Raw genomic sequence first — 18,698 nt, 5'->3', positions numbered from 1 at the left:
ATTGCATTTAATTTGAAATCTCTGAAAAGGAGGAGTAGAACATTGGGGAGAATGAGGACAGTGCTTTCTTCCTGGTTGGGGCTTGGTTTCCAATATTGTAGCCATTCAAGATGAAGCCCCATACTATTTAATTTATTTTTAAAGGACTGGTTTGCAAAGTCACCTTTACTTTACATATTGGTTGACTGCAGCCAATAGCTTTTGAATGCCAGCCTCATGCAGGTGCTTTTTAGTGTGAGCAGTATTGTCTCCTGGTTAATAATTTCAGCTCTTGAGTAACTTAAGTTCTAGAAGGGAAAGTTGTATGCAGAAAAAGGTTATCTAGATTTACAAATGAAATATAACACAAAATAGATTGATGTACACCTAAATTGGGAAAGAGATAATAATTTTAAGAGCCTGTTTTTGAAAGTCTGGCTTTACTTTGTACCCCTAAACCTCTCGACCTGTTTTTTACCATTAGGCTTGGGCACTCTGGGTCCATGAAGTGAATGTAGATTTTGGTCAAAAGATCAGAGATTGGCATTATTACTTGTATTTGCAACTTATTTAAACATGTATTTATTGTCCCCCTCCATGTTGTTGGCATCAGGTTCTTAAAGAATGCTATAAATTCAGAAAAATAAGCGATTAGATTAAACTTGTTCCCAGAACTTTTTTTCTCATTTTATTAAATTTTTAATGGCTTTACTATTTAAAAGATCCTTTATTTTTACAGTTGTATTTCCTTATATTGTGAATATGGTCAGGAAAACCTCAAGCCTGTCAAACACAAATATTTAAAAAATTGATGTATTCTAGTTTTTTTTCTGAATATAAACTTTGTAACTATAATTTCTTGGACTTGGCTATATATGAATACACTTTAGTTACTGGCTCATACTCAACTTTTCTGTGTTTATATGCTTACTATATTAGGTAAATGATCTCCGAAAAGAATTAGAAAGTCGAACTCTTAGTTCAAAAGGACTAAAATCCCAGTTAATAGCCCGATTGACAAAACAGCTTAAAGTAGAAGAACAAAAAGAAGAACAAAAAGAATTAGAGAAATCTGAAAAAGAGGAGGAAGAGGAGGAGGATAGGAAATCTGAAGATGATAAAGAGGTATATGAAAACATCGTTTTAAATATACAATAATTCTATTCATACTGGTTTTATAGGATATTATAGAATGTTATGTTACTTAAGTCATATAGATTAACAAATTAAGATGCATAGGTTATTAAACTCGATTTTTGTAGGGAACTGTTTTACAAATTGACAAATAAATAAGCAAAAACCCCTTAACATTGCTCAGTGCCAACTCATAGGGATCGGCACAGCATTTCTGAGACAGTAAGTGTTTCTGGAGAATCCTGCTGTTCCTACCCCACAGTATAGCCACCACCACCATCAATATAGAAGTGTCCCATTGCCCTCAGTCTCCCTGCGCCCTTTTGTAAATCCTTCTCTCCTCCAATCTCCTGGCCTGAGGGAGTAAATTACATATTTTTTTCACTCATAGTTGTGCCCTTTCCGGAATGTCGTATAAATAGAATCTTTTGAGGTCTAATTTCTTTAACTTAGCATAATGGATTAGAGATTCATCCATTTGGTTGTGTCAGCAATTTGTTCCTTCTTGTTGCTGAGGAGTATTCCACTGTATAAGAGTATATTCATTCTTCACTTCAGAACATTTGTGTTGTTTCTTCTAAGTCATATTTTTTTAATTTACACTTTTAAAAATGTAATGATATATGTATGGATTGTGATCAGAGTTGTACGAGCCCCCAATAAAATGATTTTTTTAAAACATTTTATTGGGGGCTCGTACAACTCTGATCACAATCCATACATATACATACATCAATTGTATAAAGCACATCTGTACATTCTTTGTCCTAATCATTTTCTTTTCTTTTTTCCTTCTCTTTTTTTACATTTTATTAGGGACTCAAACACCTCTTATCACAATCCATACACATACATACATCAATTGTATAAAGCACATCCATACATTCTTTGCCCTCATCATTTTCAAAGCATTTGCTCTCCACTTAAGCCCTTTTCATCAGGTCCTCTTTTTTTTCCCCCTCTCTCCCCACTTCCCCCTCCCTCATGAGCCCTTGATAATTTATAGATTGTTATTTTGTCATATCTTGCCCTATCCGGAGTCTCCCTTCCCCCCTTCTCTGCCGTCCCTCTCCCAGGGAAGAGGTCACATGTGGATCCTTGTAATCAGTTCCCCCTTTCCAACCCACTCACCCTTCACTCTCCCAGCATCGCCCCTCACACCCTTGGTCCTGAAGGTATCATCCACCCTGGATTCCCTGTGCCTCTAGCCCTCATATGTACCAGTGTACAACCTCTGCCCTATCCAGCCCTGCAAGGTAGAATTCGGATCATGGTAGTTGGGGGGAGGAAGCATCCAGGATCTAGGGGAAAGCTGTGTTCTTCATCGGTACTACCTCGCACCCTGACTGACCCATCTCCTCTCCTAAACCCCTCTATGAGGGGATCTGCAGTGGCCGACACTTGGGCCTTGGGTCTCCACTCTGCACTTCCTCCTTCATTCAATTATGGTATATATATATATATACACACACATATACATATATATACACATTTTTTTTTTTTACATGATGCCTTATACCTGGTCCCTTGGGCACCTCGTGATCGCACTGGCTGGTGTGCTTCTTCCATGTGGGCTTTTTTGCTTCTGAGCTAGATGGCTGCTTGTTCACCTTCAAGCCTTTAGGGCCCCTAGACACTATCTCTTGATAGCCGGGCACCATCAGCTTTCTTCGCCACATTTGCTTATGCACCCATTTGTCTTCAGCAATCCTATCATGGAGGTGTGCAGCCAATGATATGATGATTTTTTGTTCTTTCATGCCTGGTAACTGATCCCTTTGGGACCACTTGATCACCCAAGCTGGTGTGTTCTTCCATGTGGGCTTTGTTGCTTTTGAGCTAGATGGCCGCTTGTTTATCTTCAAGCCTTTAAGACCCCAGTCACTATCTCTTTTGATAGCCGGGCACCATCAGTTTTCTTCACCACATTTACTTGTTCACCCACTTTGGCTTCAGAAGTTGTGTCGGGAGAGTGAGCATCATAGAGTTCCAATTTAATAAAAGAAAGTATTCATGCATTGAGGGAGTGCTTGAGTAGAGGCCCAAGGTCCTTCCGCCACCTTAATATTAAACCTATAAATGTAGACACTTAGATCTATTTCCCCATCCTCATATATATGTTTGCATGTACATGTCTTTGTCTAGACCTCCATAAATGCCCCTTGACTCCCAGCTCCTTCCTCCATCTCCCTTGACTTTCCTCCTGCCCCACTACCATGCTCCGTCCCCACCTGGGCTACAGCTATACCTCTTCTCTACGCAACCTTACCATTGATCGTTCCCCATCAGGCCTGTCACTCTCCCTTCACTACCATTTTGGGTCCCATGTTGTTCCCTCGTCCCTGTGTTTATTAACACCACTTCCTTACCCTCCTCCCCCTCCCCCACCCGGATCTGTCTGTCCCCCCGGAACTGTCTGTCCCATTGTTTTTCCTCCAGATAGTTCAACCAGCCTGTCCTATTCAGACAGACCTGTAGAGACACTAACATGCACGAAAACAAGACAGAGGAAAACAAAGCAACAGTATACAACCAGACAACAAAACAACAAAAACAAACCACTGACAAAGAACAAAACAAAACACTTCACAAAAGAAAGGCTTGTAGTTTGTTCAAGGATCGTTTGCTGGCCCTTAGGAACGTTTTCCAGTCCAGTCTGTTGGGGCACCACGCCCTGGCCCCAAAGTCCACTTTCAGCATTCCCTGGGGACCTTGCCACTCCATTCCCTTGCTGTTCCGCTGCACTCCCCCAGTGCTTTGCCTCGGTGTGGTGGGATCAGGTCAGGTGCAATTCCCACACTGTGTCTCCGGTGCTGTCCCCTGTATCGCCCTTAGTCACTGAGGGGCATCATGTCTCATAGTGGGGCCAGCCTTGTTGTTCTCTCATAAAATGATTTTGTAATGAAATGCAAATTATGTTCAGATGTAAAAATGAAACATGTAGAAAATAATTATATGTCATTTATTAAATATTCCTGCCATAAGTGTTTAAATCTAATTGTAAGAAAGCAATCAGATAATCTAAAATTTAAAAATCCTACATTTCAACTTGTGCTGCTGAGAAATAGTTGTCATGAAAAACTAAATATGAAAACACTAGATTAAAAAAGCTTAGCCAAATGCACTGATTAAAACTTGACTGGATCATCCACTCAGCTCACTGCTTTCTGTTCCATTTTGACTCACAACAACTATATAGAAAAGATAGCGTTGCCTCCACGGAGTTTTCTAGGCTGTAGCAGACTGCCACATCTTTCGTCTGTGAAGTGACCTATAAGTTCACACTGCTAGCAGCTAAACTATTGTACTATGTACACACATGTAGCTACATGCACACACAAATACAGATATACATACTATGGCTTTTAAAAATAATACATTTAATATGCATATTTACTGCGCATGATAATCTACCCATAATTTTCTTTTGTCTTAAGTTTTTTTTAACCCACAACTTTAAAATTTTCTTACATCTAGGAAGAAGAAAGAAAGCGTCAAGAGGAAATGGAACGCCAACGTCGAGAGAGAAGGTATATTTTGCCTGATGAGCCAGCAATCATTGTACATCCAAATTGGGCTGCTAAAAGTGGCAAGTTTGACTGTAGCATCATGTCTCTGAGTGTACTTTTAGACTACAGATTAGAAGATAATAAAGAACATTCCTTTGAGGTAAAGTTTTAATTTTGTTTGATTTGTGGTCCAAAAAAGGTTTACACGTTATGATTGATTAATATAGATCCTAAATCTCTTTGGGTGCTGTTTCTCGTTTTTTAATTTGCAATGTATTTGTTGGGGCAGAAAATGGGTGATTTGTCTTAAATAATTGTCCAACAGAGTTGGTTTTGCTGATTGCCTTCTTGATGGTATGTTTTAAATATTCCTGTGTCCTGTAAATTGTTGTTTGTTTCTAGTGTTCATAATCAGATCTAGTTCAATTCTTTTGTTCCCCTAATAAATACTACTTTAGTAGTGATGTGCTCTTTTATCAGGAAACATGATATATATGATAGGTTTCCAAAAAGGGTGTCAAAATGGAATTATAAGATAATGAACTTTAGCCGAGAAGATTTTGAAGCTCCCACAGATGTCAAATTGCTTTCCTTCGGGTGCAGAGTAACCATGCTTTTCTCTAGAATTAGCCGAGTTAATGGAGTTCAAGATTCTGGGATGGATTGAGATTTAAGGCAAAATGATGAATGATTATTGTACATTTTTTGGTAGCATTTGAAAGCAACTTCATAACAAATGTCATCTTTAACATCCTTAAATGAGTGAATGCTTCAGTTTTAATTATTGCTTTTGATATCTAGGCTATGGGGAATAAAAAACTCTAAAGATAGGGATATTTACTTTATAATTTTAATAAGTCTCATCCTACATGATCAAGAATAGTCTAATAAACCTGGTTCTTAAAAAGCTTTTGTAAATATACTGTGTAGATTGCCAGTGATTACATAGTTTAGCCATATAGCTACTTTTTTCCGGTTCCATGCCATAAATATGTCCAAAAAAAATGGAGGTGGGGAAAAAAAAGAAATTGAGTTTGTGTTTAGAAATATATATGCAGAAAATTTGGTATATAATTTCAAATTCACCAGTATACTTAACACTGTTACCCATGGTTCCCTGGGTAATAACTACTCAATACTCAGAATTTTGAATTGTTTCCTTAACCTAACATGCTCATTTCCTAATAAACTATCTGGCGTATTTTACTACAACCTTCAGGTTACATCAAATATCACTTGATCAGGAAGGCCATCTCAATCCTCTTGTTATTCTCTGTGTGCTTTTTATCCTATTTGCTTTTCATATCATTCTCCCTTGATTGGTGGCTCCTTGAAAGAGAAAAAAATTTCATCTGGTTTGTTCACTACATTTCTTTTTCTTTACTACATTTCTTTTGCCAAGAACAGACTGGGACACAACAGACATTTGATAGAAAATTGTTGCCAAAATGAAAAATGTTTTATTGTACAACCTAATGATTGTGCTAGGATGGTAGGCATCCTTTTCCTGCTCAGTTTCGCAGTTTTTGTAGTAAAGTTATTACTTTTTTATTACTCTAAGCCTTGGGGGCACAGTTGTTAAAGTGTTAGACTGCTAACTTTGAGGATAGGCAGTCTCTTCTCAAGTATTTGCAGCTTCTGATAACCCTATCTATATAAAGATAGGTCCCCAAACTTATTTGGCCTACTGCTCCCTTTTCAGTAAGGAAAAAAAAAATTATCCAGCCATCTCCCCCTCCCCTGCAGTTGCAAACTTTTTTTTTACTATTGACCACAATCGAGATTAGAGTGTGGTTATATGTTTTTGTAGCCCTCCTAGACAACTGCAGTGCTGCTCGGGGGCAGTAGCGCCTACTTCAGCAAACACTATTCTATATGGTCGCTGCTGTGGGGTGGCAGCATGGACTCGGTTGTAGTGGGCTCAGGGTTTTGTTTTTTGTTTGTTATCCAAAGCCATACTAAACATAGTATATCAGTTTCAGAAGATGATTTTGAATGTCTTCAGTGTATATACTTACTGTAACTGTATTGTAAATGCACACAATTGTTATAAAGGAACTATTGAATACAATTTTGAATATGTTGAATTTATTAAATCAGTGTTCCTATTAAAATTGACTGTTAATCTTGATATCTTTTTATAGGTTTCATTGTTTGCAGAACTTTTCAATGAAATGCTTCAGAGAGATTTTGGCGTAAGAATATACAAATCATTGGTATGTCTTCCTGAGAAAGAGGATAAGAAAGAAAAGGATAAGAAGAGCAAAAAAGATGAGAGGAAAGATAAGAAAGAAGAGCGAGATGATGAAACAGATGAGCCAAAACCAAAACGGAGAAAATCTGGTGATGACAAAGATAAGAAAGAAGATAGAGATGAAAGGAAGGTCTGTAGTTATTGTTATACACAGCACTCTGGTTCAGAGGTTTTAATCGTGTCTAGATGGTAACAAAAATGACAGTGGATTCTATCAGTTAAATTAAAGGCCAACTAAAAAATGGTAATGTAATATTGGAAAATTTTTAATCTACGTAGATATGTATAATCAGTTTTGTGGTTACTTATTAATTATATTTAGTGTTCGAAGACATTTGTAATTTCACACTTTCAAATATAATGAATTTGATATTTTGGGTTTTTTTTCCTATTTCCAATTGTTTAATGTGTGATGAGGTAACTTTTACCTAATTTTAAGGCATTTTAAATTACAGAAAGAAGATAAGCGAAAAGATGATTCTAAAGATGATGATGAAACTGAAGAAGATAATAATCAAGATGAATATGATCCACTAGAAGCAGAAGAGGCTGAGGATGAAGAAGATGGTATGAACACTCAAAGAGTTTTTTTTTAATGATGAAGTTATTTTTTAATGTTTTTATTTATTGTACCATTAAAGTCTAATTTTTAACTTTTAAAAAACGTGAATTAAGTGAAAATTTACAGAGATCATCAGTTTTACATTCATCTTCTCTTTCACGTTTTGTTTCAGTTCATCATTGCAATCCTTTCACTTATCCCACATTTTCTGTTTCCAGTTTCTGTTCCTCTTCTTTTCTTAATCTTTTGATCTTAAATGGTTGGTTATTTTTCATTGCTATTTAGATTATAAATAGTTTTAAAATTTTTTCTAGTGAAAGTCTTGTTATATTAAGTAATTCAATATTTAATGTGAGAAGAGTTTAAAGACATATATGATTAAATGCCATATGCCTCACACCTATTTGATTTATACCCATTGCTTGGACATGGTCTTTAAATTGTTATAATGGCATGCTCTAGTTCCAATTGTTTCATACAATATTACACCCAATTATTTTAAGACAATGCAAGCCTTGCATTCCATTTTCATTATGAAAACTGCCATAAATACAAAAAAAAAAAGTTCAACAAACCCTGACCTTTACTAATGTGTATATTTAGGATGTTTTACAACAGCTGTTATAACCATTTTAGCATATATTAGCCATAAAGTACCTGTAAAGTAATATTGAATGCCTGTCAAGCTCCAGGCAGGTAAGTAGCTTTCCAATTTTTAATAGCCTTGTTCTGAAATGGGAAAATCACAAGAGATTTTTAGAAATGTACATCTATGAATAGTTGCTAAAATATATTTGATAGCAAAAATCATATCATTGGGAGCACACCTCCCTGATACGATCATTGAGGACAAACGGGTGCATAAGCAAATGTGGCGAAGAAAGCTGATGGTGCCCGACTATCAAAAGAGATAGCATCTGGGGTCTTAAAGACTTAAAGGTAAACAAGTGGCCATCTAGCTCAGAAGCAATAAAGCCCACATGGAAGAAGCACACCAGCCTGTGTGATCACGAGGTGTCGAAGGGATCAGGTATAAGGCAAAATCTTAGCATTGTGAATGAAGGGGGCAGTGCAGAGTGGAGACCAAAGCTCATTTGTCGGCCAGTGGACATCCCCTCATAGGGGTCTAGGGCAGGACATGAGTCAGTCCAGGTCCGATGTAGCATCGATGAAGAATACAGCTTTCCTCTACTTCCTAAATGCTTCCTCCCCGCGTCCTCCCCCCACTAACATGGTCTGAATTCTACCTTGCAAGTCTGGCTAGAGCAGAGGATGTACACTGGTGCAGATAGGAGCTGGAGGCACAGGGAGTCCAGGGTGGACGATACCTTCAGGACCAGGGGTGAGAGTGCCGATACTGGGAGGGTAGAGGGAGAGTGGGTTGGAAAGAGGGAACCTATTACAAGGATCTACATGTGACCTCCTCCCTGGGGTACGGACAACAGAAAAGGGGGTGAAGGGAGACGTGTGACAGGGCAAGATATGACAAAAACAATAATTTATAAATTATCAGGGGTTCAAGGAGGGAGGGGGAAAAAAGAGGACCTGATGCAAAGGGCTTAAGTGGAGAACAAATGCTTTGATAATGATAAGGGCAAAGAATGTACGGATGTGCTTTACACAATTGATGTATGGATGGATTGTGATAAGAATTGTATGAGGCAATAATAAAATGTTAAAGAGAAAAAAGAAAGCAAAATATATATATATATATATATATTTGATTTGTCTCTAACTTTTGTTTTACTTTCTTGTCTTACAAGCAGTTTTTCTCAAACATGTTGAAAAAGTTGTGTAGTAAACCTTAATAACAAAGTAATTGCTAATGATGTCTAAAATGGTTTTCACAAGAGCAAATAAATTGAGACCATTTTCTGACCTGAAATTGTTGACAGTTTAGTTTTTAATAAAAGGTAATAGCAACTTAGCAAGAATAAGAGCACTGCATAAAAAAGGATAAACCGCATATTTAAACTACTGACAGACAGACAGTTGGGTCATTTTTACTTCTTGACTATTGCAGCTGCTGCAGCGAGCACTCGCATATGCGTGAGCTTCACCTTTTTACTTTTGGTTGAATTCCTGAGAGTGCGATTGTTGAATCATAAAATAATTTTTGTCAGTGTCTGTGCACCATTTTATGCTTCCACAGCTGTTGGTAAAATTGATTATAGCCACCTAGGAAGTGGGTATGAAGTGATACCTGGTTTGGATTTTTGTATGACTAATGATGCTGCTCCCCTTTTATGCGCTTATTATTAGGCATTCATTTATCTTTTGAGAAAATGTCTTCTGGGAATTTGCTTGTTTTATTTTTTATGAAATTATTTGCCTTATATTGTTAAGTTGTAGGACTTATTTATATACACTGAATATAAGAGTTTTATGGTTTTATTGATCCATTTTGAGTTGATTTTATTAAGTGGTGAGGTGGAAAGTAAAACTTTATCTTCTATATATGGACATATAGTTAGTTGTCTCTATAACAGTGGTTCTCAACCTTCCTAATGCCATGACTCTTTAATACAGCTCCTCATGCTATGGTGACCCCCAACCATAAAATTATTTTCGTTGCTACTTCATAATTGTAATTTTGCTACTGTTATGAATCGATCAACCCCTGTGAAAGGGTCGTTTGACCCACAAAGGGATCACAATCCACAGGTTGAGAACCATTGCTCTATACTATTTGACCCATTGTGTGGACTTGGTACTCTTGTTGAAAATCATTTGACCATAGATGAATTTGCTTATTACTCGGCTCTCATTTCTTTTCCATTGGTCCACACAATTTTGCTTACTATAACTATAGTAAGTTTTCAAACTGGATTGTTTTACTATTTTGAATCTATTCCATCCCTTGAAAACTTCAGTACTAGTAAATTAGTTTTTATCTCCATGGTCATTAAAAATATCTGTATTTATAAATGTTTTTACTGTCATTTATTTTTAGACCGAGATGAGGAAGAAATGAACAAACGAGATGACAAAAGAGATATTAACAGATATTGCAAGGAGAGACCTAAAGATAAGGTATTTATTGACTGAATGATAAATTCTTACTGAGTTATTCAGCATGTCTTGTATGATCTAGGCTCATTACACACAGTGCAGTCATGAAGTCACTAGTCCCTGTACGTCGCCACTACGGGAAGTTGAGTCATTTTGGTATTTCCCGCTGTGCCAAGTAAACTGTGTCTGTGTTCTTCCTCCCAGGGACTGCTCCAAATCAGCCTGTTTTAGCTGAAATGAGGCAACGATTTTTTTCAGCTCGTTGCTTTTATAGTGACATAGACAATGTTTCCCTTTACATGGGTTAAATATATTTATATATGAAATCTATTTCTGCATTCTTTTTAGGAAAAAGAAAAGAGTCAGATGGTCACAATTAATAGGGATCTGTTAATGGCTTTTGTTTATTTTGATCAAAGCCATTGTGGTTACCTGCTTGAAAAGGATTTGGAAGAAATACTGTATACTCTTGGACTGCATCTCTCTCGTGCTCAGGTAATGTATTTTATAATTAAAGAGTGAAAAAAATTTTAGTCACTATTTAAAGGAAAAGGAAACAATGTTATCTTTCTGAACTTTGTTGACTTACATTGAATGAAAGAAAGAATCACAGGACAATTTTAAATCACTGTAGTGATATCAGAATGATACAACCTTACGAAGCCAGAGTCATTCCTTATCTTTCCTTTCCGTACTCAAACTAAATCACTGTGTGAGTCTCTACATCAGTGGTCGCAACCTCCCTAATGCCCTGAACCTTTCATACAGTTCCTCATGCTGTGATCCCCAACTGTAAAATTATTTTCGTTGCTGCTTCATAACTATAATTTTGCTACTGTTGTTAATTAGAATGTAAGTATCTGATTGTGTAGTTTTATATTGTGAAATGTTTTTGTTTTCCAATGATCTTAGGCGACTCCTGTGAAAGAAAAGGTCATTCAACCTCCCCCCCCCCCCACGTTGCAAACCGCTGCTCTGCATTGTTATAATAATTCACGTTATTTAAACAACATAAAATTACTTTATGTACATATTGGTAACTTTTCTTTGGACATAAAACCTTAGAATAAATGAGATTTATTCTTTTTATAGCTGCATATTTTATGATTATATATTTAACATGATTGAATTAACAGATCTATTGGTGGCTGAAGTCATTTTGGTGGGGGGTTATGAAAAATTAACCTGAAGTAAACATTCTTTATATATTTTAATGCATATATACGTTCTACCCATGAAACTTTTCCCCCTAAATGCTACTTTAAATTTAATGAAAAGAAAAAGTGAAGACACTAACCTGATTTCTGTAAATGAATGGAAAGTATAGTCTTCCTTTGTGATCTCTTAGGTCACCTTAGGAAACCAAAGACATTCGGCAACATAATTTAAAAGCAGTTGCTATGAATATTCATATGTGAACAGTAGACAGGAGAAAATAAATAACATTAGGAGAGCCAAATATTTTTCATCTTTTTAATTTTTATATTTTGTTTTCAACTTAATTTTGTTTTGTTTGTTTGTATAACAGGTAAAGAAACTGCTTAATAAGGTAGTACTTCGTGAATCTTGTTTTTACCGGAAGTTAACAGACACCTCAAAAGATGAAGAAAACCATGAAGAATCTGAAGCATCACAAGAAGATATGCTAGGTTTGGATGTATTGTTTAACATCTTGCTTTGTTTAAGTATATTATTTAATAAAGAAAACAACTTAATAAAATACAATACCTTTTGTATATTACAGGAAATAGGTTGTTACTTCCAACACCAACAGTAAAACAGGAATCAAAGGATGTGGAAGAAAATGTTGGCCTCATTGTGTATAATGGTGCCATGGTGGATGTAGGAAGCCTCCTACAGAAATTAGAAAAGAGTGAAAAAGTAAGAGCTGAAGTAGAGCAGAAACTGCAGTTACTAGAAGAAAAAACGGGTAAGCAACGGGTAGCAGTGGATATGTTAGCGCCTTATAGGATCTACAAGGGGCCTTCAAACATTGCATGAGACAATTCTATTGTCTTAATTCCATTTGCTGTGAAGTGTTTGAAGCCTCTTTATATATGTAAGCCGCCTCATACACACATATGCTTTAGTTTTAGTCTAAGCATATATGTAGCTTTTGACCATTTTTGTTTTAGTTGTAAAATTACTTACCTTGAGGAGGATGAATCTTAGGCCCTCTTGTGTATTCTGAGGTGCCTGTAGGTTTTTCTATTCCATCCTTTTGAAGTTTCTTATAGTTTCACTCTTTTACCAGTACTATTTTTGTACCATAGGTCTCCAAACTTAATTTGGTCTGTTGCCTTATTTTCCGGGGGTGGGGGTAGGGTGGGTATTTCCCTATCACCACCCAGGCATTTATAGATTTTGTACTATAATCCAGGACAAAATGTAGGTCTATCTTCTTTTCCAACATCTCTGCGTAGTTCCAGCTATGCCCATCCCATCCCACCCCACCCTATTCCACCCACGGTAGCCTGTAAAAATAATCTAAAAATGTAACTGGTGTGGAAATGCTTAGTTGAAATTTAAATGAGTAGTGTTAGTATGCCTTACATAACCAGTAAAATAACCATTTAAAGAACTTTTACTAGCATAGATATTTTTTACTTCAGAATTAAATTGGAATTTTATGGTAGGCAAATGTGAATTTTAGAGTTTATTTTTATTTTTTTCAACAGATGAAGATGAAAAAGCCATATTAAACCTGGAGAATTCCAACAAAAATCTTACCGGTGAACTCAGAGACGTTAAAAAGGACCTTAGTCAGTTACAAGAAAATTTAAAGATTTCAGAAAACACGAATTTGCAATTCGAAAACCAGTTGAATAAGACAATCAGAAACTTATCTACCGTCATGGGTGAAATCCACACTGTCCTTAAGAAGGTTAGGAATTTTGTACTTTTAATGTTTCTATAGGTTTAGTCCTTAATTTAATTTGTGGCGTTTCGTTGTGTTTTAAAATTATGACAGGCTAGTTTTCTTAGGCATTATATCCTTCATGTGGTTAATCTTAAATGATTCCCAAAAGATGGTGTTTTCCTCTAGCTTAGTGGCAGTGTCAACCTGGTTTGTATGTTGCAGAGAATTCCTTTAGTGGCTATCAAAATTAACTTTTTTAGTGTTCTGTCATTAGAAAAAAATCAGTGGCTCATTGTCATCTAATTTAGGATCTTGTACATTGTGGGTTGCACTTGGAACAGAAAGAAAATATAACCACAGTGCATGCACTATACTACTTTCACTTTTCAGAACTAGTGATTTTTCAGGGTTAATGGCTTTCTAGAATACACAAAGCTAAGCTATGTAAAATTTGCAAAATATCTTTTATAATTTCTTCCAGGGTCCATATTTTTATAGACATTTAAGTTAGATTGAAGACTTTCTAATAAAACGTCACTTTTCCTTTTATTATTTTTTAGGATAATTTGAAGAATGAAGATAAAGATCAGAAATCCAAAGAGAATGGTGCAAGTGTATGATAAACTATGTCAGTCACAAGGAATTGTGTTTAAATATGTAATATATAAAATCATGATACAAGAATGTTTGAAAGTGATGCATGTTCAATTTTAGTAGTATAAATATTTTAGTTCAAAGATGTATAAAGTTTTTGAATGTGAGTCTCTGCTTTTGAAAATTGCCTGTAATTCTTAGCATTCAAATTATTAAACACTCCTTGAGTGAAATAATTTTGCATTGCAAAATGTTTTAGGATGAACTTTGTTATAGTTTTAATCCCAATAAAGTTCGTCAGTTTACTTTACAATAGTATTTAATTACCAAATGTCTTTCTTTTATTAAGATGTCTAGAAAATTTTTATTTATAGAATCATAGTTTCTTTTTTATCTTTTAAAAATCTCATTGTAAATGTCTAAATAGCATGCTGTTTAAGTTTTGTAAGCTTTTTGAACTAGGTTTTTTTTTTACTATTCATTCAAATTCATTACATAAACAAAGAAAGTAATTCATGACATAAACTAAGAAAGCAATAGACAACTACCATTATTGTATATATTAAGCATTACAAAAATAAGTCCTGGTGTTATTATAAATGTTATTGCTTTAAGTTGTTATACTTTCCCAGAGTAGCCCCTGTAGTACTGAAATTTGGAAGGTTTCAATTTTCAAAGCAGTGTTTCAATTGTACGGTTAATTATCAAGCCAATAGGTGTCAGTATGATGCCTTAAATCAGTGGTTCTCAACCTTCCTCATGGTGTGACCCTGTAATACAAGTCTCTCATGTTTAGGTGACCCCGCAGCCATAAAATTATTTTCTTTGCTACTTCATAACTTTAATTTTGCTACTGTTAGGAATCGGTGGTTCCTGTGAAAGGGTCATTTGACACACACACGCGCACACACACCCCAAAGGGGTCTTGACCCACAGGTTGAGAACTGCTGCCTTAAATTAAGCCTTCCTAATTAAAAGTAAGCGTTTTTATTAGTCTTCAGAACTTTTGTGAATGCTGAGAAACTTGGTTGACTGCTCAGTGAAAAAGAGTAGAGTAGGTGATCTATTCTAAAACAGTGCTTTTAACCATGGAAGAATTGACCACTGGGGGACCTTTGGCAGTGATGGGGGGCTACCTTTGCAGAACCTTGGTGCTACTATGGAATCGATGTGGGCTGCTAATCGTGAGACTGACCGTTCAAACCCACTAGCCAGTTCACGGGAGAGAGGAAGCCACCTGTTCCTGTAAGATTTATAAACCCTCTGTCTCCACAGTCGCTGTGAGTCAAGAGTGATTCAGAGGCATTAGGGTTGGTCTTTTGGTGTAGAGGCACGTTCAGTTTTTGCAGATAGGTGAGTTATATTGGTAAATATTGATTGAAAGTAGGACAGCTCCCAGCAGCAACAAATAATTATCCTAGCCAGTGTGTTGAGAAACCCTGCTCTAAAGAAATGTAGGGTTAAATAGCATGTCTTTAAACTGCAAAATAAAACTGGTTGAAAAGTTAAGTTGCTATTTTAGTCTATGATTCGTTCTGGTTTGGGTTTTCTTTTGTTGTGTTTTCAATGAACCGGAATGTTGTTACCCTATAATAAAACTACATACTATTTTAGGGTTTATTTCATTCTATTTTACTTTATTTATTTTGTTAGAGTAAATAGCTGCATGTTTTGTATAGGTGAAATATAAGGATGATATAAAAGCCATGTTAAACATGACTTCAGTAAGGTCCACATAGCTCTTACTGAGAAATAGATGACTCTTGTTTGAAGCTAATGCTTGTTTTAAGATGGCTTGTACAAAGTAAGTAAGTCAGAAAACTGAATAGTTCATGATAATACTGTTCTTGTATAAATGCACTTCCATTTTTGAGGTGAAGTAGGATATTACAGGGAAGTTGGAAAGTGTTTTTCTGGAATGAAAGCCTCTAAGATAAACCTACACTGCCATCGAGTTGATGCCAACTCACCAGTCGATTCTATGTATGGTTTCCAAAGCTGTGAGTCTTTACAGGAGCAGAAATCTGTCCAGCAGAGTGGCTGGTAGGTTTGGATTACCCAGTCTTGAATTTAAGAGTCTAACACTCACCCAGCGGTGCCATCAAAATATGTTTCTGACAAAGTGTGATTTTCAATGAAAAGGCTGATTATAAAGACCTAAAACATTTTGTTTAAAGTTCATTGGAAATAGAAAATAAGATGAGGATAACGGGGTTTGGGGAAAGACAATTTACATATACAAAACTTGGTTTTTGTTTAAGAGTAAAGGAGGGAAAGGAAACCTGTTTTTGCCCTTTTAAGCCACTTTTGGTAATTATTCAAAAGTAAAAATAGTTTAGTGCTTTATCATATGACATTGACCAGGCCAAAGAAATGAATTGACTAATAAGTTAGTCTACTTACATAACAAATAGATCTCAGATGAATGTAAACATTTTAATTTTAGCCTTTTCATATTGGGGTTGCCAATTTTTACTTACTGTTGTTTGATAATGGTTGGTGTGAGTTGGAATTGACTCACCAGTGAGTTTGAGTTTAATTCTTGGTTTAAGTTGTAAGATAAAAGCAATTTCAGAATTTAGTATTTCTTTTTTAATTAAGCCTAAACTTAGGAAGTTAGCTTTTTCTGGCAAAAGTAACCATTTAAAAACTCTTTCAAGAGGGTTACAGTAACATACTGCTTAGGTTAGACAATTACCAAAATTGGTTGATAGGAGTCAGTGTTCAGAGCGTGTAGAATGCTCTCATTTAGCCTGTGTGTATCCCTTTAAGAACACTTGAGGCCGTCTTTTACCCTAGCAGTCCTAAAACTTTATCATAAAGCCATATAGATTGCATGAATTGCTAGATATACCGATGAAGAAAAACAACTTAGTCCTATTATAAAATGGGTTTATCCCGTAAAGCAGGGGTCCTCAAGCTTTTTAAACAGGGGGCCAGTTCACTATCCCTCAGACCTGTTGGAGGGCTGGATTATTGAAAAACAAAACTATGAACAAATTCCTATGCACACTGCACATATCTTTTTTTTGGGGGGTGGGGAAAATCCACTTACTCCCTATTTAGAAAATGTAGGGGGAGGTAAGTATTTATCTTGGGTATCAAATCTAAGAGTCCCAAGTGTGGGCAGTCAGGCGCCCAGGAGCCTCACTCTGGGCCCATTCAGCCACGAGTACGTGGTGCATGGAAAGCAGGCCCAGAAGGTTCTCCTGTGCCACGCACACTAAAGGACAGGCACAGAGCTCCCAGAAGTCGGAGGTTCTGAGAGGAGGATGAAGGGGTTGAGAAGGAGAGGGTGGGGCATGAGGGTTTAGGTAGGCAGGAGGGACTTGAACACTTGAATGTGCAAGAGGGGAGGTTCTTTCTTCAGGAAGGCTGACCACATGGGCCTGCACGTGTCCAAGAAGGCCAACCTCCGATGGGGAGCAGCACATGGAAGGAGGAGCGCCGTCCCAGGGATCTGAAGAGGTCACCTTCGACCTTGCAGGAATTCCTGTGCAGCCAGAGCGAGTCCTGGTAGAAGCACAGATCCGCTGGGCGCACAGCCGTCCGCTGGTAGAAGTAAGCACAGGATGGCCAATAGTCTCTGAAAAACAAAGTGCAGTCCATTCGTCCCAACGAAGCGTTTGGGGTTTTTCCAGCATAAGTTCATCACCCAGATGTGAAGGGAGATGCTGAGGGCAAAGTAAACCACTGTCAGGAGGATGGTGTCTTTGAACTTGTGGAACAGGAGGTTGACCAGCCCCGCCTGGAAGACGAAGGTGTTGAAGAACATGAGGCAGACGATGCTTATGTTGAGAATTGCGACATCCTGTTGGATGAAGAGGACGAGCTGGATGACCGGAGCTATTGGGAGGGGCTCCGAGAAGGAATTGACGAAGAGGTCATAGGTCAGCAGTAGGCACTGCAGCGAGCACCAGACTGTAGTTAATGGTCTGGAGCATCTTCCTTCTGCTCTCTTGAGCCTCCAGGGGCACATTCCAGTTTTCCAGAAACAGCACCTGGCTCTAGCCCACACAGAAGAAGAGTCCTGCAGTGGAATCGGCTGTTTCGCTTACTCTAAGGCAAGGATCTCAAAGAGCCATCCTCCGTTGTCATGGGCACACCTTCCTGAACTCAGGAGACCGGGTTCCAATGCCGGAAGTGCCTGGAGGATGTGGGCTCTGTGTCGCCATTCTGCCTACAGCTTTAGCTCCCTGCTTTATGCTTGGAAAGTCGCTGTCCTGGGCCACCCTGCCCCAGGACTCCCGATCGTTGTCGCCTGCTGACTAGAGCCTCCTGTCCTGTGGGGCAGCCCCGGCCCCAAGCTTCACACTGGCCGGAACCTTTCCGTACAGGCCTGACACGTCACCTCTGGAACCTGGGCTAGGAGTTAGAATAAGGTGACCAGACGCCCCGCTTTTGGCGGACAGTCCTGATTTTGAACAATTTGTCCTGCGTCCGTGGCGTTTTTTTAAAAGTCCCGATTTTTTGAAAGAATGCCCGACGAGCTAGGGAACGGCGGGAGAATGGGAAGGGAATATTGACTATACATAATACATAACACCATTCAAACAGCTGCTGATTTGTTGCCCGTAGATGTGGAAAATGTTATTAAATATATTCTTATTTCTATATATACACTGCGCGTTGAAATGCTTAAAGAATTTTGTGAAGCTGTGGAAGTTGATATCAGAAATACTTGGATACAGTAAAACGCACTGGTGAGCTCTTTTGGCAGCTGTCGAAAGAATTTTGAAAATATACGATCCTTTGAAATCCTAATTTCTATCACAGGATAAATGTCCTAGAATT

The 18,698-nt window shown here is 37.3% G+C and overlaps 1 protein-coding gene and 1 pseudogene across 6 annotated transcripts in view; one reads left to right on the top strand and one right to left on the bottom strand.

Annotated features, from left to right (window-relative positions):
* Nucleotides 1–14,222, top strand: part of CCAR1 (cell division cycle and apoptosis regulator 1) — a 43,248-nt gene extending 29,026 nt beyond the window's left edge. For all 6 annotated transcript variants that reach the window (XM_075534474.1, XM_075534472.1, XM_075534476.1 and 3 more), the window contains 10 exons: nucleotides 919–1,104; nucleotides 4,591–4,782; nucleotides 6,767–7,006; nucleotides 7,332–7,443; nucleotides 10,392–10,471; nucleotides 10,799–10,945; nucleotides 11,979–12,099; nucleotides 12,195–12,380; nucleotides 13,129–13,334; nucleotides 13,871–14,222. In XM_075534474.1, coding sequence (XP_075390589.1) covers nucleotides 919–1,104; nucleotides 4,591–4,782; nucleotides 6,767–7,006; nucleotides 7,332–7,443; nucleotides 10,392–10,471; nucleotides 10,799–10,945; nucleotides 11,979–12,099; nucleotides 12,195–12,380; nucleotides 13,129–13,334; nucleotides 13,871–13,930 — 1,530 coding nt within the window. In that variant the 3' untranslated portion in view covers nucleotides 13,931–14,222. The remainder of the gene's footprint in view (nucleotides 1–918; nucleotides 1,105–4,590; nucleotides 4,783–6,766; nucleotides 7,007–7,331; nucleotides 7,444–10,391; nucleotides 10,472–10,798; nucleotides 10,946–11,978; nucleotides 12,100–12,194; nucleotides 12,381–13,128; nucleotides 13,335–13,870) is intronic.
* A 2,789-nt stretch (nucleotides 14,223–17,011) lies between these two features.
* On the bottom strand, nucleotides 17,012–17,848 carry LOC142428605 (transmembrane protein 138-like; annotated as a pseudogene).
* Between the last annotated feature and the right edge of the window lie 850 nt (nucleotides 17,849–18,698).

Source organism: Tenrec ecaudatus, chromosome 16, assembly GCF_050624435.1.
Source record: "Tenrec ecaudatus isolate mTenEca1 chromosome 16, mTenEca1.hap1, whole genome shotgun sequence".
NCBI classification, from domain to species: Eukaryota; Metazoa; Chordata; class Mammalia; order Afrosoricida; family Tenrecidae; genus Tenrec; species Tenrec ecaudatus.
Note: the sequence above shows the minus strand (reverse complement) of the source record. Positions and strands in the feature narration are given on the sequence as shown.